General features: G+C 33.9%; 1 protein-coding gene across 1 annotated transcript in view; it reads left to right on the top strand.

Annotated features, from left to right (window-relative positions):
* The window catches only part of LOC129219114 (armadillo repeat-containing protein 2-like), a 50,450-nt gene that overhangs the window by 12,753 nt on the left and 17,723 nt on the right, over window positions 1-19,974 (top strand). Inside the window, exons 2-4 of the mRNA XM_054853436.1 lie at window positions 8,656-8,806; window positions 12,703-12,827; window positions 19,293-19,474. Coding sequence (XP_054709411.1) covers window positions 8,656-8,806; window positions 12,703-12,827; window positions 19,293-19,474 — 458 coding nt within the window. The remainder of the gene's footprint in view (window positions 1-8,655; window positions 8,807-12,702; window positions 12,828-19,292; window positions 19,475-19,974) is intronic.

Raw genomic sequence — 19,974 nt, 5'->3', positions numbered from 1 at the left:
TTAATGCACATATATAGTCATCTTTAATATAGAGAAGGACTTACCAGGAAACATCACGAGTTCAGTAATCATGAAAAAAGTTAAAAATGGTCGCATTCGAAAGAGTATCTTTAGAAAAAAATTTGACCCAAATATTGTGTGCCCTCGTCCTTTTGTTTTTGAGATATGGGGGGTCAAAGTCTGTCGAAATCTTACGAAAATTCGCCAAATTTAAAGACTTGGCAAGAAATGGAAAATACCACGTGATTTCATCGCATGCGTCTAGCAAGACTCTCATTTCCATTCCTGGTCATCTGCAAAGCGCGTAAACGATGTTTTGAATTAACCCTTTACTTGTGTGGGTAAAATTAAAATGTAACTAATTTAACTTTGTAATCGTGATAATAATGCATTTCAGAATTTAAGTGCGTTTCAAGAGTGTTTTACTTAACCAATTTAAGTTTGTACTCTTGTATTGAAATGTGTTGTAAGTAATTAATAATTATGTACGAGAATTAATATGAATAAGTAAAAAAAAACATGCTTGTTAAAGCTTACATATTGAAAATAAAATGGATAGTTTTTGATGTTGAAAGAACATGATCATGGATTGTAGTATCCCAGCTCTTATTTATTTTTTCAAAAGTTATTATCATTCATGAAGTTTTATTGTCTGACCACTGCTAGCGAAAATGTTTAATTTTTAATTTAAAATCGAAAAAAATAATAATTAAAAAAAAGAAAACAACGGATAGTAACTGTCAAAAATTTGCACAGCAAAACTAACGATGTCAGAAATTATTCATAACAGATTCTTATTAAAAATTTTATAGTCGACGTTCATTACAACAACCCCTGTAGTTCGAAAAAGTCTGTCACTGCAATTGAAAGTCGCTATAACGTAAATGCACATCATATTGCATGTTATTTAGTCATTTTTAAAAATACTGAAGTCACTTTTACCAATTATGTTTCACGTTAAAAGGGAATTCAAATACGAGCAAAATAAAAATTAATACAGTTTTTTTTTTTTTTTTTTTTTTTATTTGACTTGTTAGAGGGTTTACACATAACTTGAAAACGATACACATAACGAAAAACACACTGGAAATAACTGACAGAAATCGTTTTTTTTTTTTTTTTTTTTTTTTAATTTGAGAATATGGTTTGAAATCTTTAAAAATGTCGTTTTCTTCGTATTTAGATACTGTTGAAGACTTCAGATTTACGACTTTTCAAAAAAAAAAGACTTTAAAGTGTGTTTACCGTTTCTCTACGGTTATCATATTTTTTTAAACAGTTTCATCATCGAATAAACTCTTTCAGTGGAAATATTTCACCCGCAGAAGCATAAAAGTTTTAAACATCAGTTTTTTAACAGACAGTCTTAAGAATAACAAAAAATTCCATTGTTTTTACAATAAAATAAAACAAATATTTCAGGCTGTGGCGTTTTCCCCTATACAGTTGCACGTTAATATCCCGGAACACAAGCCCCTAAAAATTTCAATGCCGCAGTCTGTGCCACGACACCCCGCGCCATGGTAGTCACCCCGAGTAAAGAATTAATGCGATATTTCTCACGCGCTTTGGTGGTGACCAAATATGGAAGTGAAATGGCTTGTCAGATGCAGATGTTGAATTCGCGCCGTACCTTCCATTTCTGAACAAAACTCGCTAAATTTGGCGACTTTACTAAAAAGTTCGGCAATTTTTAAGACATCATATTTCGATAACGTGGTCACGAGGGCACGTAGTTTCAGTGCCATAAACATGTTTTCCAATGCTCTTTCGAATGCCACCAATTTGGAATTTTTTTGAATTTCCTTGATCGTGATGTTTCCTGGTTAGGACTACGACTAATCATATCCCCATTTCTAAAAGAAATTTCTAGTCCTGCCATGGATATTGGATTTTTGAATCTTTATTAGATTAAATTTTAGAAAAACAAAGTTAATAGAGCACAAAATTTACAAATAATTTATGTATAATATATATTAGTATCCAAATTCATAGTTGCACTAATATTAAAATTAATCCCTTGCACACCATGTTGAATTTAGCATTAAAACTATTTAAAACCGAATTCCTTGGATTTACTTGAAACGTAATTTTCGATATAATGTTATTACTTTCCGTGCATGTTTTCAGTCTGCGAGATTCAATAACTTCCGCTTTAAGCATAACTAAGAGAGAAATTATGAACGTAGGACCAACGTGTCATTGAGAAAACGCGTCACTTCCGCTTTGGCCCTTGCCAGAATGAAAGGGAAAATTATGGGGAAAAGTGTTCCGGAAGAAGAACCGCTAGGAGAGTTAGGGGTTTAATCATTTTTAATTAATATCTCCGCTAATTAAAGGCGCACAGCTATGACACATAGCTAAACATGTAGCGAAAAAAATTACGAATATGTCGATACCTTTTTCGATGTTCAGTTTTCTGATTTCACCAGGAGTAGCGATGATACAGATAGATATTCACATACATCAACTTTTATTAATTTTTGAAGATAGATATGGCTGGAATGAATTATTTAAGCTCATTTTTATCCGATTTCGAGCGTCCCATATTTGAAAATGTAACAGAAAGAAATGCAATAATAACATATCGTCGCCTCAGAGCGAAAGTAGAATATCTTAAGTGTTATTCCTGGGATTAGATATCTTAGTGTTGCTCTGAGGTGACGATATGTGTGTGTTATTGAAAATGTAACTGAAAATTGAAACAGTAAATCGAAACCACATTGTAAGCGAACTATTGTTATTGAACTTTGTTTCTTCATTGTTTAATTTATGCAAATATAAGAGCTTCCAAGTTCGCATTGGAAATCAAGTTTTGTTTAATTTTTGTCTTAATTAAGACCATTTTAGTCAATGCTTATGAAATGGAAGCAAATATTTACTTTTTAGAAATTCGATTCTGGTCCTAAAAATTTGAAGCTCGAACCGATCATAACGAAGCAAGCATCAGAGACATCTAAAATATCACTTTCAAAACTGCAATACGCTGAATTCGAAGGATTTCCACCAATTGCAGGTACAGTATTATACACCTAATGAAACTCAAAACGGATTTTATTTTCTTATTTTCCAAACCTGTTAAACTCTGAATTAATGTTGAAATTTTGAGTCGTTCGTATTAAACATCCAAGATTGGTTTTTAAAATTGAAAAAAAAAAAAAAAAAAAGCGCACTTTTTGAAGTGGCAAAGTTTGAAGCGGTGTCCCGCAGTTTCGCCGACACGAAATTTTCTAATCCTCCTGTTTTTTAGTTTCAATTAGGGATGTGTCGTGCATGAACGAACGGGTGAAAAAGAACGGATCCGATCGTTCACTTAAAAATTGAACGACCGTTCTTTTGAACGGTGAGCAATTTGGAACATTATTTTTAACTCTCAATCAATTTTGAATTTCCTTTTTCTCAAAGCAATACAAAAAATTCTTTTGAACATTTTTACTTTCTACTGTATTCATCATTTTTCTTTAATCGTTTCAGTTCATTTGAAATTTTCCAATGTATCTATAATTCATGTTTTGTGTAACTTGTTTGCTTTACTAACAAAATACATAAAATACACCGCCAGCTCAATCATTCCATCCGAGGACTGCAATTTCGTGTTTTTTAGCACTCATCAACCTGGAGGGAGCCAAGAGAGCCAAACAAACTCGTAGCTATTGTAGAATCAGAACACCAGATGAATGGCAATTGAAAGATTGAAGCCAAACTTAGTATTTTGTAGTAAGTTACCAGTTGTTTTGTAGTTAATAACTTACTACAAAACACCTAGCTTTGCCTTCAATCTTTGAGGTGAACCACACCATTGCTCGTCTGGTGTGCTGATTTTACATTAGCTACCAATTTGTTTGGCTCTCTTGGCTCCCTTAAGAGGTTTTCCACCTCCAGCTCAGTTATTTCATAGTCTGGGCCGATGAGTGCTAAAAAGCACGAAATTGCAGTCCTCGGGTGGAATGACTGATCTGGCGGTGTATTTTATGTATTTCTGCCTTAGGGGCCCTGGCTTGGGGCGGTAACTCTTACTACAAAATACTAACAAAATGTTTGGACATTCCACGTCCTGTGCCACGCGCCTGCTAAAATCCTTTTCACTCTTTCTGTCGCCAAAATTATTTCTAAAAATACCTTTTCTGGCATATATTTTGTCTTCTATAACATCCCTATTAACTATCATAGGGGAGACCGGGGTTAGTTGGCATAAGGGCTTAGTTGGCATTGTGATTTTAAAACACTTCACAGTTGATTCAGAGCGTCACTGAGGCTATCACGGTGATCATCATAGATACGTCTTGCATGAGAATACCAGCTGGATCTAGCCATTGCTTTGAGTGGAAGGATTTAAAACGTGATTTTCGTTTCAGTAAGTAAAATTTTGATCATTCAGTATTTGTCGTTTTGTAGATGTTGGTAGTTTTGTAGATGTTAGTTGGGGGGGGGGGGGGCATTGTGATTTTAAAAAATTTCACGGTTGGTTCAGATCGTCACTGAGCCTATCACGTGATCATCATGGATACGTCTATTTTGCATGAGAACACCAGCTAGATCCAGCCATTGCTTTGAGTGGAAGGATTGAAAACGTGATTTTCATTTCAGTCAGTAAAATTTTGATCATTCAGTATTTGTCGTTTTGTATAATAGCGTATTCACACAGAGGTAACATTCACAAGTTTTTAGTATCGTTGGGCATTTAGCTAAGAGGTTATAAGTTCATTTCTGCTGTATTTGACGAACATTTGTTTTAGTCGCCATGTTTATTTTACTTGCCGTGTTGGGGTTAGTTGGCATACTTACTCGGGGGGTAGTTGACATAATCTGACTGGGTATGCCAACTAACCCCGCAATAACGGATAAGTTATGCCTACATTTAAAGCCAAAAAAAAAAAAAAAGAAATGTGTACTAAGTTTCACTGATAAAGAAAAGGATTTAGAGATTAAATATGTAGAGAGTAAGAATAGTTTAGGTGGACTTGGATTGAGTTTGGGTATTCATAATGATGAAGAAGATGGAATTTTGCCTTTTTGCAAAGTGAGGTTGGCGTGAAAAACTCAAACGAGAAAAAGGTCGTAGGGACTGAGTCATAAGATTAATGTTCGGGGTTTCATTGTAGGGACTATGTATCTGTGAAATACATTTACAAGGTATACCCTGGAAAAAATACGGAAATTGGGAATGGCGAATTTAAAGTATATATCATAAAGAAATATAAGGGAAACTTGTGTTGGCCTGAATGCATGGACATAATCTGGTACAAATCTAATAAAATCATCAAACAAATTGAACCATCCATTATGATAAGCAGTGACGCCGCACTTTATTCAGTTGACATGTGAATTAACTGGATTATTTGATTTTGACTTCTTATGATTTGTACATTTTTGTTAGTATACTTTTTGTGTACTTAAAAATGTGTTTTTCTTTTTTTTTCTTTTTTGACATATACAATGTTGAATTTCAGGCACATTAACATTATTTATAATTGCACCTTACATAAAGAAGAGTAGAAACGCTTGCTTCCCATCATATGCCGACTTACCCCCACTTCCTATGCCAGCTAACCCTGACTCAGGGGTTAGTTGGCACTGTTGAGGCGTCTTCGGAAAATATTTTTCACGAGTTTTTCAGTGAATTTTAGATAATGCTCCCAGTGTTTTTTTTTTTTTTTTTTTTAATATAGCCATGATGTTACCCTATCAGAGGCATAAATCACTTTTACCATAAATACTACAGAAAAAAATAGAAAAATCAAAAAATGAAAAGTGTGCCAACTAGCCCCGGTCTCCCCTACATATTGATTTGGCCCTTTTTTTACTGATTATTACTGTCTATGTTTTTTCCCATTTACCAAAGTTGGTTTTTTTTTTCTGTTTTCATCTGTACTGTGGAATGATTTTGAAGCTCCCTATTTTTAGGAGAGTCTTTTTTTTTTAATTAAGTTATCCTGTACTCCGACTGAGCTACTAGCCGATATATTTGTTAATTGTCTATTGCTAATACTTTAATTACATATGCAGTGCTGTAGCTGCTAAAATTTAATAGCTTAATCTTTTGACTTGCTGGAATGGAACCTGTGATTTTCGGAATGGGAAACATATCTTACCATTCGGCAACTGAGAAATATCTTACAGAATAAACTATAATTGCTTTGAACATCTAAACCTGAATAAAGTTTTTTTGATTAATTTTTCATAGTCTTATTTTCTTACTTTTAGATCATTGTAGTTATTTTTCCTTAAAGGAATATCACTGATCTAATGAAACATTTCGAATGTACTTGAGTATGTCGTGCAGAGAGATCACCTGCAGCATTTTTAAACGAACGAAGTCGTTCAAATGAACGAGTTGAATGAACGGATCAAAAGAATGAACGATCCTCTTGATCCGAATGCACGAATCATTAAAAAGAACGACCTTGCCCACCTTTAGTTTCAATCTTACCGTTTTAAAATTTGTAAGGAGGGAGGAAATTTTAAATGTCTGAGAAACTGGGAGAAAATCTTAAAAGATAATTATAAATCAGTTGATGAGCATTCATGTTATTGATCGGTATAGACTTCTGATCATTTGTTAATAATTCGGATCCTATTTTATGCTTTAAGACCCCTAGTGATTCACTGGAGCACTTCATGCCTGACATGTTTAGTCAAGAATAAGTGTAGCAGCTCGTTTGGTTTACAACTGAACAGATCCGATTTTTTTAAAAACTGTTATGGAGGAATGTAACTAAGCTTTGTAGATTAACAAAATTAATTAAACATTCATGTAGCTACACATCATGTACACATTCCCTTCTAAAAGGAAGAAGTCTATTCTCGAAAAAAAAAACTCTTAAATTTCAGCCTAAATTTCCGGAGTTTGAAGGACTGCGGTAGTTTTAAGCAAAAATTAATGGAATAAGCTCGAAATTTAGCCAGATTACAACAAAGTAAGCAAATATAAACAAAGAAATGATTACAATTTACAAGATTTGTAATTATATGTTAGATGTAAGAATTCATAATATATACTCAGACTCAGGAACATTGAAAATAGCGCAACAAGAAAGAAGAAAGGTACAATCGCGAAGTTTTGCATATAAGAAGAGTGACATCTGACATGCAAATGATCCAAGTTTGGTGTCAATGCGCATGACTGTTTACCCAGAGTATCGGTGCAATCGGAAAAAAGGTGCCATATAAACCAGTGCATAATATAAGATTTATAAATGTTACGATTACATCCGGATAGTCGGAGAACCTTAATGAGTGAAGGATGCCAGGTAGATGAGTTAGAAAGCATTTCTCACAGTTAAGCGAGTTTGAAAGAGGTTTGATCATGGGCCAGAAAATTGCAGACTGGTCAACGAGCCGTGTTGCTGCCCAGGTGAATCGTTCGGAGTGTTCCATTAGAAACTGTTGGAGGCAGTGGACACGAGATGCTACCCACGTGCAAAAAACCGGCTGGAGTGGCTAGGAAGACTACGAGGAGAGAAGATGGAAGGATCGTGCGGCGAGAGCTCGTGGATTTCACAGTGACTCGTCTCACCATACAAGCAGATGTAGGTGTAGTAGTTGTTCTCCGAACCATTTCTAAACGTCTTGCGGAAATAAATCTGCAATCCAAGCGCTCTTTTCATGCACTCCCTTTAACACCAAAACATGGCAACTCTGTCTGCAATGGTGCGAAGCCAGAGCGATGTGGGATGTCACTGATAGGCAAAAGGTGGTGCTCATGATGAATCTCGATTCATTTTAAGGTCAGAGGGTATCCGCACACGGATGAGGAGGAGAAAGGTACCACACCACTCATTCTATCGCACGACACACTGCCCGCACAGCGGGTATAGTGATCTGGGAGGCTATAGCCTATGATAGCTGGCCAACTCTAGATGTGGTACTTGGTAGTTTAACGTTTTATGATAATGACATTCAGCAACCACATCTAGGACCGTTCCTAAATCACCTCCCAGGAGCAATTTTCTAGCAAGATAATGCTCGTCCGCATACAGCTAGAGTTGCTCAAGACTTCTTTCATCCGTTTCAGACTCTTCCAAGGCCATCCCGCTTTCCCGACTTGTCCCCTATAGAGCATTTATGGGATCGGCTGAAACGTTAGATGTCGCCGTGCTACTCTGTGCAAGATTTAGAAGTGGCTGTTTAAAATTCATGGGTCCATCGGCTTCAGAACAACATCAGACATTTAATTAGCTCAATGTCGGACCGTATTGCGGCATGTATTGCAGAAAAAGGGGGTCCAACGCGCTATTGAAGTAGCATTGTACTTATCTCATTTGTTAGCCTGTATTTGTCTAATTGTCTAGATTTTGGAATCAAGTTTATCTCTCATCTGTATTATTCTGTACATTAGATTTCACTTCAATCCAATGCTTTCTTCTCGGGGCGCTATTTTCAATGTTCCTGAGTGTAGATATAGAAGACAGTTTCGTGATGGCTACAATTTGTGTGGTAGTCTTTTTCATAACCTTGAGTTGATCATTTTTGCATCTACCTTGATTCATGAATCAATAATTTTAAATTCATATTTTTTTAATTGAAATTGCACATTATATAGATAATGTATGAAAAATGTAAATAATTCTTGTTATTGAAAAAAAAAATCATTTTTTGTTGAATTTATTGCATTTGCCATTTGTATTTGTTTTAATGTCTATAATATATTTTTAGACGGAGAAAAAGTTAGTGATTCTCCCAAAAATTTTCTTGAAACTTCTAGAAATGAATGTTTTGAGTTGGAAGAAGACTTTCCTTTAGTTATTCCAGATGATGCGTGTTCCAGTGAAGAATCTAAAACAATAGCAGATGTAGCATGTTTAAAGTAAAAACATTTTATAGAATGCATTTAACATAGGGTCACCTGGGGGAATTGTGGGTCACTCTTCTTCTGGGGTAAAAAATGGTCACCATGTTTTTACTGTTAAAAATTGTTTTTTCAAAAAAAACTAAATTATGTGTGTGTGTGTGTGTGCTAAGTCATCATTGTACATTCAATTTTCCTATATCAAAGTCAAAAACAATGTAACAGTGAAGTAAATAATAGAAAAAAAAGTTTTCACACTTCTATAAAAACATCTTCAAAAAAGATTGTCTCGAAAAATCGTGACTTTTTTCAAGATTCGTGTAGGGGAAACACTTTTGAAGAAACAATTTTGTTGGTGCTGTTTTTCTATAGCAACTGGTATAAGCTGTTCATACCAATATACATTTTTTCTTCTTTTTAAAAATAGTTAGTATTAAAAGTATACTAATTTATACCCCAGTTTAGTGGGGTAATTCTGGGTCACCGGGGTAATTCTTAGTCAGTATATTTTCTGATATTTTAGATGTTTTTCTGATTTATTTCTATGTGAATAATATCAGTATTAACTTCAACTTTTTCTTTTCTGTGCCAAACTTTCACTCAAAAAGAAATTTTAATGCTCCAAGTGCAACATTGGATGATATATCATCTTCAATTACTGCTGAAGTATGTTAGCTAGCAAATCAATTCTAGCTTTGAAGATAAACTATTTCCGCCTGCAATAATGGCACAAATCAGGTACTAAAATAAGAAACAAATTAATATGAATCACTAGGGTACCTAATAAAGGGATAAATTCAATAGTTATAAAAAATCTTGTATCTTGGAACTGCAAGAGAAAAAGAAGCAGAAGAGAAATCAAATGCAAAGCACAAATGTAGTCATCAAGAAAAACCCAGCTTGCAAAAGAATAAACATCCCTCAACAAGCTGATATAGACAGCCCCTAAATACAAAATGAGCTTATTTTGGTATTGTTTACGACAACGAGAAAAAGCGGGGAAGAACTGCAATAACTCAATTGTGAAAAATATTCATTCTTTAAAAATGTTAAGTTAAAAGATGGTGTTACAACCGAATTCATTCTGTACTCGAACATCAGATAGGCTATGTAATGAATGATGATAGCGACATATTCTACAACGGGAAAGTAACCTAAAATTTGGACAAGGAAAAAGCAGAAATGAATTTTCTGGAACAAGGTGTCGGAAATTTTAACTGTCCAAGCGAGACATTTTTAGAAGTAATTTGAAATAAGTGTATTTTTTCAGTCTAGTTAATTGAAATTATAAAGAAAAAAAAAGAAAAATTAATTTGAATTTTGACATCTTGAATTCAAACTATGTTTTTCGCAATCACGAGTGTGTGTATGTAGACGTGTGTGTTTGTGTGTGGGGGGGGATATGTGTGTTTGTGTGTAGGGGGTATGTGTATGTGTGTAGGCATGTGTGTTTGTATCTGTGTGCTGGCATAAGTGTGTGGGTAGTTGTGTGAATGAATGTATGTGTGGGGGTGTATGTGTATGGGTGTGTTGGCTTATCTGTTTGTGTCTGTGTGCAGGCATGAATGTGTGGGTAGTTGTGTGTTTGTGTATGTGTGTGTATGTGTGTGTGTTTGTGTGTGTGTGCGTGCGTGTGTGTGTGTAGTTGTGTATGTATACGCTTGTGTGTAGGACATGGATGCAACCTGGAGACGGCTTTCGCTATAGGAGCAGCATCGTGAGGACCCAGTCGACGGTGATGCTGCAGAGGGTGGCGGTGGGAAAATAAAATGGTAGGACATCACACAAAACAGTCAAGTGTGAACAATAAGCAATCGTGATTGCTCAAAAAACTTTGTAGTTGACTGAAACATGATTGTTGAAGGATGCGTAAAAATATGAAAGAAATTTCTTCACGGAATCGTCGGCTTAGAGCAAAGAACAATAACTAATTGTAGTCGACTAGCAAGAGTGTAACATCAAATTATTTCAATTATAACGTGTTATTTCTTTAATATAAGATTTTTATCATTAAAAAATATTTTTCTGGGCTAAGAAACAATAGTTTAGAATGGTTAATTACTTTTGACAAGGATTACTTTAAAAAAAGGGGGGTGACCCATTTTTACCCCATGTGTGACCCATAATTGCCCCGGTCCAGGGTAATTCTTGGTCACTCATTTAATTTAAATAAAATAAATAATAATGCAATTTTAGCTAAAGGGATTATTTGAGTAATTTCTAAATTATGTAAGCTTACTCCATGCCAAATTAAATCATTTTATCTTTTATACTTAAGAAAATGTTAAGATCAGTGGCGCCCACAAGAGAGGGGTCCAGGGGGTTCGGACTACTTCCATAGGTTTTTGCTTTTTTTTTCCGATTGATTACGATTCTATGTATTTAGTACGTAGATTAATTTCAAACAAAGATAACAATGATTTCAGTTCTAATAAGTGAAAAAATAAAGTCCTCATGTTAAAAGATTTTTAAAAGAATTGTGCAGTTTATTATAAGAAGCAGGATTATAAATGAATACACTGTAATAATCATGTTTTTAGTTTTGTAATTACAGATTAAAATGAGATTTTCTGAACTTGAATCCATTTTTTAGTTATGAGAAAAGTAAAACCGTGAATTATTTTGCTTTTTGGTTTTTTATTTAAGTATATTTCATTAAATAATGCCAATTTTTTTATTCAATCGTATATTTTTTACTGTTTTTCGTTCTCGGGAATCGATAAAATCAAATCAATATATTTGAAATCGACGGCATATTGAGGTATGATATGAGAATGAGGCTTTCGACCTTGGACCCACCCCTTGGAAAATTCCTGTGTGTGCCACTAATTAAGATGTTATGGTTTTTTGACCCATATTTCCCCCGTCTGACCCTACATGCTTCAGTAGATATCGTTTATCATGAAATCTTATGAACTAACTATCTAAAGTTTTGTGTACATTCTTTATAACATATTTTATAGCGTTTATACTTTGAAAGACTTTTTTGCAGTGCTGAGGAGTCGGAGTCTAGAGTCGAAAGTTCGAGTCGGAGTCGGTAATTTTTTTCTCAAAGTCCGCAACTCTGACAATGCTTGTGGAGTCGGAGTCGGGCTGATTTGGGGTAAAGTAGCCGGAATCGGAATCGAAGACTCTAAAATTCCTGGAGTCGGAGTCTGTTATTTGTCCTCCGACTCCGCAGCCCTGCTTTTTTGGCATTTATCATAAGAATCTAGTTGACAGAGAAACATCAAAGATAGTTCATCTGTATCCTTTCTTCTCTAGTTGTGCTAATTTCTGTACCTCAGAGCCAGACAAACGTAAGTCCCAAAATGGCAATTTTCAAGTTATTACGACTTTATATGTAAAATCTTATTCCGCATCGAGTTATCGCAACATAATTCTAAAAAAAAAAAATCCTTCATAGTTATTTACCAGCATAAAAGAGCGCGAGCCCCATCCTTTGTATGCACCAGACGAAAGTTTTTTCGCTCTCCTGCAGAGTAGCAATAATGTGACTTACGTTAGTTTGGCTGTGAGGCAAAGATTTTACTGCTTGTTACTCGTTTTCAAGATAAGAGTTTGGTATTTACCTCAGCGTTTTCAATGATTGTGAAAATAACTTTTATGGCACCTAATAAAACATGGTAAAACTTAAAATTGTTATAAAGGCATGTTTTGTCTTTTGAAATTAATATTACTCTTTTGTTTTAACTTCTCACGAAACAAATGTAACCCTTATCTTACTGATGAAATCATTTTACTGTTACGAATAACAATTGTTTAAAATTAACTTCTTTTTTTTTATGCTTTACAACAGTGCCGGTTCTAGGAACCTACCCTGACTCAGAAAAATCGTAGATCCAGCACTGTTTTACAGTAGTACATTTTATGAATAAACAATATATTTTTTTTTACTTCGTTCTGCCTTTCAGCAGTGAATTGGGAGCGATACAAGACTCCTCTCTTCAATCTGATATCACAGAAAAAACATTAATTGATGAAGTTTCAAAAGAAGTGGCGAAATTCTTACCTCTGTTGGAAAAATATATTAGACAAGGTTCGTATTAAAAAGCAAGTTTATTTTCTATATATAAAACAGGGTAACTGGAACATGTGTGGACAAATTTTGATGGTGTTAGAATAGACGATAATAAGCAAGAATCATAAAGGAACTAATGATCACAAACGCAATTTTGACGTTCTGCATGCAGACAAAGCAAGGAACTGGCGGATGCAAAACAGGCCACACATTTCTTACACAGAGGCAATTTTACACAACATTTTTGTTTTTATGGAAGTTCAATTTATTTATTTATTTAAACTCTAATTAAACTCTACTAAATTTTTTTTCACCACCCTGATGAGGGTTTAACCGGATAGGTAAGCGGATGGAAAGAATAATCCACGAGCGCCAAGCATCTCCCATCTTCCGCTTGTGATTTGAGTAGCATCATTATTTTATGAAGATTCTTGCGAGTAGTTGAATGATATGAAATAAAATGTCATATTTTTGGAGAAAGAAAGATATTGGCATTGTATGTGCAATGGGAAGAACTAGTTAAAAGACAATTAAATGTGAAAGATAATAATATGTAGGAGGTTCATATTGACTGCATACATATACATAATCAGTGGCGGATATAAGGGGAGAGTCATGTTGGTCATGATCCCCCTGAACCGTCGACAAAAGTATCTGTCCACATTCTGTTAAAACGCTGTATGAATAAAATGTAAACAATTTCGATAGACTTTTTAATTCATTAATTATTTTTTAAAGTAAATTTTTTAACTTCTTCTTTCGTTGCTTATGAAACTAATTTGCAACGTTTATGCCTATTAGAAGCCCTATTCTTGACCAATTTCATGCTTTTTATTGGCACCCAAGCACTTTAAGAAATTTTTCGTGCCCAAAACCGTAGATTCTTTCGGGGAGGAAGATATTCTTAAGCATTTCTCCCCTAAAATGGTGGTATTTTTCTGCCCCTGCACATAATGATGAGCTGATTACCTTGAATCGGTGTGTATATGAAGGAAACGGACTGTGTGCACTAAGAAATTGTACTTCCATGGAATTTTTGCAGTTTTTAAATGTGTGACATCTACATCGTTGTTGCGACGCCTAAAATAGAACCGCAACTTGAAATAACTACTTTAAAGCTTTTTTAGAAACTAAAATGTTGTATAGAATCGTCTGTGAGTAATAAATGTATAAATTTGTTTTAAAATTATTTTAAAAAAACACGTCTTCTGTTGAATGAAGTAGATTTTGAAGAAAAAAAGTGAAAAACGAATGTGTCATTAATATATCGCCGAGTTTACCGACACACCTCCAAAAAAAAAATGAGATGCCGAATCCAGTGTCAATTTGATGAAATTTAGCGAAATCCCCATCAAACCAATGTTAAACATTATCAAATTTCTGTTATGAAACTCTTTCCTGCATCAGTTAGTTACAACCTAGAGGGGGGGGGGGTTTCAAATATGCATCTGCCCACTCGAAGTCACTTGTATATTTTTCACTACCCATTGAACATTTATTATTGCTCTTATCGAATTTCAGATGCCAACCAAAACATTAAATTTATTTTTAGTTTGAAAGTTACCATTTTCTATTACAACCATACTGAAAGAAAATGCCAAAAAAATTCACAAATAAAGCTAAAAACGTAAAATATTTTTTTTAGTTAAAAAGTAGGGGAATGTGGGGGCAAAATGAAATAGCGGGGGCATAGCGAAATATTTACTCCACTTTCAGCGCCACTTCCCTAGTAATATTTTAACTATGTAGTAACATATGTAGGCTATTCCAGTCAAGAAAAAATTACCTCTGAAAATCAAAGCATATGATAATACTAGTATGTTGTGGCCATCACGAAACTTTCTTCTATATTTTTCTTTTTCTTTTTTTTTTTTTTTTTTCTGATCCCTCCCCATGCTTGACGAGGAAGCAATATTCCCAACAAAAACAAAATTACACATGCAAAAACTTCACCCAATGTCTGAATTATTGCAAAAGCAAAGCAAAGAGCGAAAATTGAAAGTTATTTTAAAAGCCTTGCTTGAATGAATTACAAATATTTCATTTGTTAACAAACATAAGATGGCAACAGTTAAAAATTTTAAATCATTGAGATAATATTTCCTATCATTTCCATACAATTAAAATCACGAGAAATACGCAGACGACAATCTATTACGATTTATCTTTCTTATTGTTGCATTAATGAAAATATTTTTATTCGCAAAAAAAAAAAAAAAAAAAAAATCAACACCTCTTGGAGCGATCGGCGTCAAAATAGAACCAAAGCCTGTTTACATATGGATTCACATATATTCCAAATTTCAACCAGAACGTAGCATTACTTCTTGAGATAGGGCACTCAAAATGGAAAAAAAGAACGGGTGATTGCGCTACCCCCTTTTTAGCTGTTGACACAAAAATAAACTCAGTTCTTATACCCACTAAGGGCTACTTGCCGATAAATTTTTCTTTCATTCCGTTCATTATTTCTTGAGATACAGCAGTCACAATTGACGACAAAAAACGTTCTATAGCTCAACCCCCGTTTGAGTTATTGACACCAAAATTGAATCAGCACCTGTTCCTGTTAATACCAACATATGGACCAAATTTTGTTTGATTCCGCCAGTAACTTCCTGAGGAATAGCAAGCACGCGTAACTCGAAAAACGTCCCATTGCTCCACCCCCCTTTGAGGAATTCGCGCCAAAAACTAATGGGCACAAGTTCACATAGGGGCACATATGTGTACTAAATTTCATTCGATTTCATGCGGTAGTTTTTGTTGTAGAGCGGCCACAAAAAACTGGTCACACACAGACGTGACACACATACATACACACACACACAGAGACAGACAGACATTTTCCAAAAATGGTCGAAATGGACTCAGCACACCTCAAAACGTTCGAATCCGTCAAAATTCGAAATTCGAAAATTTGCACGAATCCAATACTTTCTTCTATATATTAGATATAGAAGAAAGTAACAAGCAATTCGCAACTCCAACGAACTATAGGGGCACTGAAGTCACTGTCTAATGGCGGAATTGAAAACTAAAACAAACGCACATGGTAACGAAGAAAATGCTAAAAGTGTTGTGATTTTTGTTCGTACGTATGATTGTTTCGCTTTATTCCTTTTAAATTAATTTTCAAAGTCTTGTTGATATTCTGACCCACGTAGAAAGATATGAGAATTCAAGAAGCATTACTAAACGTCAAACATTAATGCAAAGTACGTAGTTCGTAGTTCTAAGCAGCCATTTTCACGATGTTGATTTCGATATTTATCAATTCTTGATAAAACTAAATAATAATTGTGGCCTGACAAGAATAACAATTAATGCTAGAAAATTTAATATGACATTACAAATTATTACCAAAAGACGATGATACTTCTTTGCTTTGCTTTGGCTAGCGCTTGTTTTCCATTTGTAGCTGAGTTATTTCTCTTGAATTCCCGAATCGGTTAATTTAAAAATTTTCTGTTTCGATTTTTCTAATTTCTGAGTTACGATTTAATTGTGTCATGTTATGCAAATCATCAACAAAATTCTCACGGATATATGGTGGTAGTTTTCTTTTCAGTTGATTGACCATTATTTCTTTTCAGTTGATTGACAATTATTTCTTTTTACTTATCGAATTATGTAATCTTACTACCATTTTATTCCACTCATGATAAAAATTGAAAATGGTTTAACTAAAAACGCGAAATCTCGCCAAGGCTACTTTGCTCGCACAATGCCAAAATTATAACCCTAAACAAATTTGGCGATACCTTTCAGCTGAGAATAAAAGAAATAAAGTAAATTCTTTCTCGGTTATTCATTTTGTTCTACGATAATATATTCAAGAAAATATTTTGCATACTGTCCATTCCAACTAAATGCTGCTGTAAAATATGGTAAGTTTAATTAAAGATTAAAAAAACTCCCATATTCTTACAAATTCATACAAAACAATAAAATTTTTTACCTTGTAGAACGTTATCCAAGTATGTTAATCCAGAATTTTCGCTTTCACCTATTATTAAGGAAATAATGAAAACTAACATTATTTTGAGGAGCTCGAGAATACTACTAAGGGATGAATTAATTTCTGTAGCTGAAAGCAAACTAAGACACATCGATTGCGTTAATAAATACTCAGAACGAACTGCCTGTGTTTACGTCAACAGACACACATGGAACGCAACGTGGCAAAGTTTTAGTTGCATTCGCAGTTTTATAAATCACCGCAAGGTAGCGTATTCGAGCGCTGGAGTTCCGAATTTGAAACTAGTATGTTGTGGCCATCACGAAACTTTCTTCTATATTTTTCCTTTTTCTGATCCCTCCCCATGCTTGACGAGGAAGCAATATTCCTAACAGAAACAAAATTACACATGCAAAAACTTGACGACCATCCCAATGTCTGAATTATTGTAAAAACAAAACAAAGAGCGAAAATTGAAAGTTACTTTAAAAGCCTTGCTTGAATTAATTACAAATATTTTATTTATTAACAAACATAAGATGGCAACAGTTAAAAATTTTAAATCATTGAGATAATATTTCCGATCATTTCCATACAATTAAAATCACGAGAAATACGCAGACGACAATCTATTACGATTTATCTTTCTTATTGTTGCATTAATAAAACTATTTTTATTCGCAAAAAAAAAAAAAAAATCAACACCTCTTGGAGCGATTGGAGTCAAAATTGAACCAAAGCCTGTTTACATATGGATTCACATATATTCCAAATTTCAACCAGAACGTAGCATTACTTCTTGAGATAGGGCACTCACAATGGAAAAAAAGAACGGGCGATTGCGCTACCCCCTTTTTAGCTGTTGACACCAAAATAAAATCAGCTCTTATACCCACTAAGGGCTACTTGTCAAAAAATTTTTGTTTGATTCCGTTCGTTATTTCTTGAGATACAGCAGTCACAATTGACGACAAAAAACGTTCTATAGCTCAACCCCCCTTTGAGTTATTGACACCAAAATTGAATCAGCACCTGCTCCTGTTAATGGCAACATATGGACCAAATTTTGTTTGATTCCGCCAGTTACTTCCTGAGGAATAGCAAGCACGCGTAACTCAAAAAACGTCCCATTGCTCCACCCCCCTTGGAGGAATTCGCACCAAAAACCAATGGGCACAAGTTCACATAGGAGCACATATGTGTACCAAATTTCGTTCGATTTCATGCGGTAGTTTTTGCTGTAGAGCGGCCACAAAAAACTGGTCACACACAGACGTGACACACACACATACACACACACAGACAGACAGACATTTTCCAAAAATAATCGAAATGGACTCAGCACACCTCAAAACGTTCGAATCCGTCAAAATTCGAAATTCGAAAATTTGCACGAATCCAATACTTTCTTCTATATATTAGATATAGAAGAAAGTAAAAATGGATACTCAAATTGTAATATTTTGTTGCAAGTCAAAAATTATTTTGATATTATCAAATGATAAAGTTCTTCTTTTTAACCTTTTAAACATTAATTGGTACCTTCTAATATTCGGTGCAGTATTATTATAAGGGGCAAAGTGAAATAGTTCATTTCGTTTACTTATTTAATCATTTACTAAATCACATAAGTATTCATTTATTAAATAATTTATTTACATTCCTTTTTTAATAATTCACTTAATAATTCATTTATTCACTTATTTTCTTATTCATTCAAGAGTTTATTCACTCATTAATTTTTCCTCATGTATTAATTAATTAACTTAATTATTTATTAGTTTATTGTTTCATTATCTTTTCATTTATTCAATTATCATTTTATTTGCTTTTGAATTTGCTCAAAAATATTTCTCACAATCGAATAGAAAATATTTCATTCAAAAAATATTTCATTTTTCTCTTTTCCCCATGGTAAAAAAAGTGAAAATTTTCCACTTTTTTTTTTTTTTTTTTGAAGGCACAGTTTTAGTTTGCAAAAATTAAAAATAATGTTGCAATGCAAGTTTATCATAAAATATGTTCTTTCTTTATGTACTGTAATTTTCAGAGCAAATTTTCACTTTATTCACTTTGAAAAAGCTCAGTCAACTTAACCATTTCACTTTGCCTCATATTCCCCTATTATGTCTAATGCGCATACATGAGTACAAACATCCTTTTCATTTGAGTTATTAAACACAACTAATTATTCAATAAATGCACAAGAATGTCATGTTGTACACATCAGATTTTTCCTTCCCCTTATCTTACACATGCATGCTGAAGTACCTATCTAAAGACCTTTCATGACATTGTTGCCCCGCAAATGGCCATTCGATGCCTAAGCCATTGATATCTAACTGAAAAAGTAGTATGAACTTTTGAGTTTACTCACTATGCAATGTTTGAAAATAGTTCTTTAAAACAGCCTGCAAGAATTAAGCATATGTACTTTAACTAGTTGTAATAGATTCAAAAGAGTGATACATATATCAAAAAATAAACAAGCTCTATAATAATTTCGCTCTCTCTCTTTTCAGGAAAGAAGAAAAAAGAAAAAGATGTCATATCAATAGTTTCCGATATATATCAATTGTTAAGTTACAATAATGCTTTTGAGACCAAACTTACTAATCGTATTTCTCTGTTGAAAAGTCTTTTCAAATTATTAGATGCTGCTTTTCCTGCCCTATGTTTTAATGTCATAAAACTCTTGCTGGAAGTGAGTACTAAAACTTTCTTTTTCATTTCAACATGTGTGCATTTTAATCAATATTATCTTAAGTGCTTTTTCTTATTTTTAACTATCATCGGTTTTTATGTTTCAAGAAATGATCTTTTAGAATTTTGAAGTACATTCCTGCAGTTTTTTATCTCAAACATGAGCATTAAGGCACTGGTATGCATCAAATCTATATTTTGCCTCCATGTAACTTTAGTTGGGGTAAATGGAAGTGTAATTACAATGTTTCAACTTTAGATCTTTTCTTTTCTTTTGTAAGAATTAAAGGATAAAATGTTGTGCATTGTGTCCAAGGCTACACTTTCTGAGAGTTAGGACTCCCACACAATATTCGGGTAATGCCAGTTGAACGCTTCACTCAGAACTTTGATCGATTTGTAAGCAACTATTTTGAATTAAAAAAAAGAAGAAGAATGGGGCAACGTTTGATTGATCTCCTTGGAACCCGGGGTTTCCGCGGAACTCGAGAAATGCTGTCC

The sequence above is a fragment of the Uloborus diversus genome, chromosome 1, assembly GCF_026930045.1.
Source record: "Uloborus diversus isolate 005 chromosome 1, Udiv.v.3.1, whole genome shotgun sequence".
NCBI lineage: Eukaryota > Metazoa > Arthropoda > Arachnida > Araneae > Uloboridae > Uloborus > Uloborus diversus.
Note: the sequence above shows the minus strand (reverse complement) of the source record. Positions and strands in the feature narration are given on the sequence as shown.